Here is a 6,579-nt window from a genome sequence, read left to right as displayed (position 1 = left end):
GTGCAATAACTAGTGGAAGACAAAAGGCGAAACTTCCATTTAATAAGTACACATTTACTTTCAAATATTACAAAACGGGGACATAATCATCGGATGGTGGACCCTCCTTTTCCTCCATTTTCACTTCAAAAAAAGCCTAACTAATAAATAGCTCTCTAGCTTTAACAAATGTTCCTAATTGATAAGATGCATGAAAATATTTAGTCCTAAGTTTTCAATCAAAACAAACAAAATTGTAAGAATAGCCTTTTAGATTATAGTCATAACTTACTTAATATGAATTGTAAAAATATCAAGCACATTCAAGAAAATTATAGAAATAAATCCGTTAGTTTTTGGCGGATTCCTCTTTCGACTTGATTTATTGTGTATATATCCTACATCTGTCGCAATTATTGTCACAGAGTTAGCCGGAACTATTAGTCCTGATTTTATATCAAAACAATAAATTGTAAGAATAACTTTTGAGAGTATAGTCATAACCTACTTGATATATATTGCAAAAATATCAAACACACTCAAGACAAGAGAATAATATATAAATAAACCATTAGTTTTTGGCGGGTTCCTCTTTCAACTTTATTTGTTGTACATATATTTTACATTTGTCGCTATTGTTGTTATAGAGTTTGCCGGAACTATTAGTCCTATGTGTTATATCAACACGACAGATTGTAAGAATAACTTTTTAGATTACACTCATAACTTACTTCATATGAATTGCAAAAGTATCAAACACATTCAAGACAAGAGAAAAAAATAAAAATAAATCCGTTAGTTTTTGGCGGGTTCCTCTTTCGTCTTGATTTGTTATCCATATATCTTACATTTGTCGCAATTGTTGTCATAGAGTTAGCTAGAACTATTAGTCCTAGTTTTATATCAAAACAATAAATTGTAAGAAAACTTTTTAGATTATAATCATAAAATACTTCATGTGAATTGCAAAAGTATCAAACACATTCAAGACAAAGAGACAGAGAAATAAATCCATTAGTTTTTGGCGGGTTCCTCTTTCGACTTGATTTATTCCATATATCCTACATGTTTCTTAATTGATGTCATAGAGTTAGCCGGAAATATTAGTCCTAGGTTTTAATCAAAACAACAAATTCTAAGAATAACTTTTTAGATTACAGTCGTAACTTACTTAATATGAATTGTAAAAGTATCAAATATATTCGAGACAAGAAAATAACATACATATAAATCCGTTAATTTTTGGCGGGTTTTATTTTGTGTGCATATATTTATCCTATATTTGCCGCGACTGCTGTCACAGAGTTAGCCGGAGCTTCTTCCTCGATCCCGTAAAATCGAAGGGAGAAGTGCCAACTCATCACCTACTTGGATCCATCAACGGTCATGATCGCCCTTACGAAATTTAAAACTCAACTATGTTTCCTTAATCCCACCCAAACATATATTCCCTTTTAATTCCTGTCCTTTCTGGCACGGCCCTGTCCTTCCTAATCCTGATTATCATTTTCGAAATTTCTTCAACATGTCTCCAATTTCGAACTGATGTTACGAAGAAAAATCTATTTTTGAGAGCTTGAATTCCTTGATTTTGTAACTTGAATTTCAGCTGGTTTTAGAGAGTTTTTGTCTGTGAATCTGTGAATTGCTATTGGTGTTTGAAGTAGCAAGTCTTATTCTGAGCGGAAAAAGTATTTCTGTATCTCTGCTCATTCAAGTTACACATTGTTCTGACTGCTGTTTTGATTGTTACGCTGTTATTAATTGCTTCTCATTCAATTGTCCTTCTATATCAGGTATACTTCGATCGTGTGATTGATTTTTATATCGGATTCTGAGTAACTTGAGTTAATTAATTGCTGAAATGATAAAAACTTTTTAATTAATGATTTTGAAGTACGTATTTGGTGAATTCAATGGCGGCGTTTGACATCGGGACAGTGCTGGAAAAGATGAAGATGCTATGGACCTTAGATCATGGGTCTGTGGTGTCAATAAACTTATTTGTTGCACTTATGTGCGCGTGTATCGTAATTGGTCATCTATTGGAGGAGAACCGCTGGATGAATGAGTCGATAACTGCTCTTATGATTGTGAGTTCATTATATTATTTGCTGACCATCACTACGTGTTATCTTCGTTTTTTTATGAAACTGATATGAGCTTTACCTGTCTATGGTACTGTTAATTTGTGCTTGTTATGGATCACAGGGGCTGTGCACGGGAGCTTTGATTCTACTAATAAGTGGAGGGAAGAGTTCGCATGTTTTCATGTTTAGCGCAGATCTTTTCTTTATTTATCTTCTTCCCCCTATCATTTTTAATGCTGGGTAGGTTTTTCCATATCTATTATTCCGTCTTTTATTGTATTTGACGAGACACAAGGTTTAAGAAGGAAAGAATTATTTTTTGGAACATACAAAAAGTAGTTTCAGAATTTCCGACCTTAAACATGATATTTTTAAGGCTACAAGAGAGATGTCAAATACTTCAAACGCTGCCATTGAATTCAAATAAACTTAATTTAGTTAAAGAAATCTACAAAAACATGTCATTAACGTTAAATGAGAAGTTTAAATATTTGAATTTTAAATTTAGTTTGACACACGTTAAAAAGGAAAGAGAGTCAAAAACAAAAATAAATAAATATATGTCACATGCGTCAACTGAAAGTGAGTTAATTTAATTGAAAGATTTGTATTTTATTTTTTGTTTTTGAGCTTGTCTGAGTTTCTATGATTTTGGTTCATTGGGATCATCAATTTAGGAAATTCTTAATTAATATTTCTCTTTTATTACAGTGCCAAACCTTCTCATGTTCTCTAAACTCATTACTTAGTAAATGAAAATATAAGCTTATAAGTAGCGCATCTGCTGGTTGTTTCTCCATCTTAATGTATTCTCCTCAGGTTCCAGGTGAAAAAGAAGCAATTCTTCCGCAATTTCATGACTATCATACTTTTTGGGGCACTTGGTACCCTGATATCTTTTGTTATCATATCATTAGGTGCGCAATGTAATTTTTTTTCTTTCCATTTCTATTCCTTTTTTTAAGAAATTGCTGGTCCTTTTCTTTTGCTCTTCATAGTGCCATTATTGATGACATCTATTTTCATGTCAGGTGCTATTGGAATTTTCAGGAAAATGGATATTGGGAAACTTGAAATTGGAGATTACCTTGGTACTTGGAGCTGTTCCTGCTAATCACTTATTTATGTACATAAAATAACAGAAATCTGTTTGATAATATTTTATATCCATCCTTGGTTATTTCCAGCACTTGGAACAATCTTCTCTGCAACAGATTCTGTTTGCACCTTACAAGTGAGTATACCTCGTCAACACTATAGAGACTCTGGTCAAGTATCAGGCACTTAACTTACTGACATAATCCATTGCATAATGTAGGTGCTTAATCAGGATGAAACGCCGTTATTGTACAGTTTAGTCTTTGGGGAAGGTGTTTTAAATGATGCTACATCTGTAGTTTTATTCAATGCTGTCCAGAACTTTGACTTGTCCCATATCAACACTAGCATTGCCCTGCAATTACTTGGAAACTTTGTATACTTGTTTATCTCAAGCACCTTCCTGGGGTTTGTCGTGAGTTTCTGTTTCTCTCCTTGTTATTTAAATGCATGCGACTTTGGTTATTAATGCAGCAAGTAACATTTAGTTCTTCCCCTGCTGCAGGCTGGTCTATTGAGTGCCTATATTATTAAGAAGCTCTGCTTTGGAAGGTTAGTAAATAATTTCTTCCAACACTAAACATTGCTCTTATCCATTCTTCAGTACGGAATTGCAACTATATAATTGGTTGAGAATTTGCATATTGGGAGTTGATGACTTACTTTCTGATGAACTTCAGGCACTCCACTGATCGTGAAGTTTCTATAATGATACTCATGGCATACCTATCTTACATGCTTGCTGAAGTAAGTAGTTCCAGCTTAGGAGCAGAGCTAATGTTTCACGCTCTTTCTGACAACATTGAATCATTTTGACACTTGGAGTGACAGCGACTATATATTTGATTGCAGTTATTCAGTTTAAGTGCAATTCTCACGGTGTTCTTTTGCGGGATTGTGATGTCCCACTACACCTGGCATAACGTGACTGAGAACTCAAGATGCACCACCAAGTATGATTTTGAAACCATATTGACTAGACATAATCAATGCTTCTCTGATGTTACTCTCTTCAACTATTGTTTAGGCACACCTTTGCTACGCTATCGTTTATTGCTGAAATTTTCATATTCCTCTATGTTGGTATGGATGCTTTGGACATTGAAAAGTGGAGATTTGTTAGCGACAGGTAAATTCTCGCATCTATTGAAGTCCATTTTTAACCGCATAACTGTATTGATCCTATTCCTATGTGAGTGATTGATAGAAAGATTGTGCACATCTTTTCTTTTTTGGTTTACCAGCCCTGGAATATCAGTTGAGGTTAGCTCAATACTATTGGGACTTGTCTTGGTTGGAAGGGCAGCCTTTGTTTTCCCCTTATCATTTCTGTCCAACTTGACCAAGAAGTCTCCCCATGAGAAGATTGACTTGAAGCAGCAGGTACATATCTCCTAATAATACTCCCTAGGTTTTATTTTGTCATTTAAATGACACTCTTTCTTTTTAAGTCAGTTTCAAGCGCAATATCACTTTTCTATATTTTGAAACTCTTTAAATCTAAACTTCCCATTTTAGCTTTAATTACATGCTCTTATAGCTGTAAAAATGTCGTGACATATTTAACACCATAAGTAAATAAAAATGTGCCAAAAGTTTTTCTTTCATTCTTAAACTCCCAACTCAATCAAACACCACCGTATAAAATGAAACGCGGAACATTGCTCGAATAACATATATTCTGCCCTTAGAACCTCTTAATTGTTTGGCTTCTCATGTTATCCCTTCACTGATTTTGCAGGTCACAATATGGTGGGCTGGTCTTATGCGAGGTGCCGTTTCAATGGCCCTTGCTTATAATCAGGTAGAATTTTTTGTTTGTTATAGTTTATTACCTAATACACAGGTTTGTTTTCTACATTGTATATAGTAATTCAAGAAATTTATCCAACTGACTGTTTTTTTATGATTTCAGTTTACTAAAGAAGGTCATACTCAGTTGCGTGGCAATGCAATAATGATCACAAGTACTATCACAGTTGTCCTATTCAGCACAGTAGTAAGAAATCTTAGCTTTCTTGTGATTGCGTCTTCTGTAATTTCATCTTATCAATTTAGATAAGAAATGTATTAGAGGAAAACAAAGGATAAGCATGAGTCATTTTAGAGGACTTTTATATGAAGCTTAATCATCATTTTTTTTAAATTTCTGGCCTTTGCAGGTATTTGGTTTGATGACAAAACCATTGATTAGACTATTGCTACCCTCACCAAAACACCTAAGCAGATCGATATCTTCTGAGCCAGGGACTCTAAAATCTTTCATTAATGTGCCACTTCTAGGCAATGGACAAGACTCGGATACTGAGATGGGAGCCTACAGTTTTCCCCGTCCAAACAGCTTGTGGATGTTCTTAAGTACCCCTTCTTACACAGTGCACTATTACTGGAGAAAGTTCGACAATGCATTCATGCGTCCTGTTTTTGGGGGACGAGGTTTTGCACCTTATGTTCCTGGATCACCGACTGAAGGAAGTGAACCAACAATGGCATTGATGGAAAGCCAGAAAGTGCATTCAACCTTGTAAGGGCGAGAAACAACTTTTTTGTTTAAACTCCTTCCTTTTCTGGTAATTAGCTTAGAATGTTTCTCTTTGGTTCAAACTTCGACAACATCTAAGCATCCAACCTCAAACCTTCATGTAATGGAAGGAGGATATAGGATATTATAAACTTTTTTTGGAAATCCTTATACATTATAGGAGTACACATATTATGATAGACAAGTGTATCTTTGATGTAATCCGGTTCAAAGGTTTACACATGGACTGGAGATTTTTTTCTGTAACTTTTTTTTTTTTTTTAAAGTACAAGAGGGGGTGAATTGTTTATTTTTATATATTTTAATCACTACAAGTTGACTAGTTCTCTAATTAGTCGACTAGATGTAATAACATGATAACAGTAAGAGCAGAATTTAAAATGCAGAAATAAAATGCAGGAATTAAGGACACCGGAATTTTTATACTGGTTCGGATTCAATGTGAATCCTAGTCCAGTCCCCTTGGGTTGCAAGGGAGTTCTCTTTCAGTGAATGAATTTCTCGAGTACAACATGAATGGAGTGGTTTACGTCAATGGCTCAGTTTCTATATCACTCGTTTCTTTTTGATACAACGCCTCACCAATATTTTTCTCTCTTTCTTCTTTAACTTGTTACATAGCAGGTCTAGTAGAGCTACAATATTTGTTTACAGTAGAACAAAGAGAGGGTGTTTGGTTCGATCAAAGTATATTTGTCTAAGGCTTAAGGATGTGTATAAATACTTTGTAGGAGGCCGTTTGCTGAAGAGATTTGACAACCCAAGAGATTTGAATCTTGGAAAGAAATTGATTCTTTCCATGAATAAGGTTATTTACCGTTGCTCTTCCTTGATGAGAGGACATTAATAGCTTTCCTTCTACAGATTTTG

General features: G+C 34.5%; 1 protein-coding gene across 1 annotated transcript; it reads left to right on the top strand.

The window, feature by feature from the left end:
* Nucleotides 1,461-5,980, top strand: LOC109232769 (sodium/hydrogen exchanger 1-like). The gene is made up of 15 exons (XM_019398501.1): nt 1,461-1,775; nt 1,877-2,072; nt 2,191-2,309; nt 2,889-2,986; nt 3,101-3,160; nt 3,257-3,303; nt 3,388-3,582; nt 3,673-3,719; nt 3,848-3,914; nt 4,020-4,120; nt 4,195-4,296; nt 4,412-4,550; nt 4,909-4,971; nt 5,083-5,166; nt 5,330-5,980. Exons 2-15 carry the CDS (start codon nt 1,896-1,898, stop codon nt 5,693-5,695), a joined length of 1,665 nt encoding a protein of 554 aa, XP_019254046.1. The 5' UTR covers nt 1,461-1,775; nt 1,877-1,895; the 3' UTR covers nt 5,696-5,980.

The sequence above is a fragment of the Nicotiana attenuata genome, chromosome 9 (assembly GCF_001879085.1).
Source record: "Nicotiana attenuata strain UT chromosome 9, NIATTr2, whole genome shotgun sequence".
Taxonomy (NCBI): domain Eukaryota; kingdom Viridiplantae; phylum Streptophyta; class Magnoliopsida; order Solanales; family Solanaceae; genus Nicotiana; species Nicotiana attenuata.
This window is presented reverse-complemented; position numbering and strand designations above follow the sequence as displayed.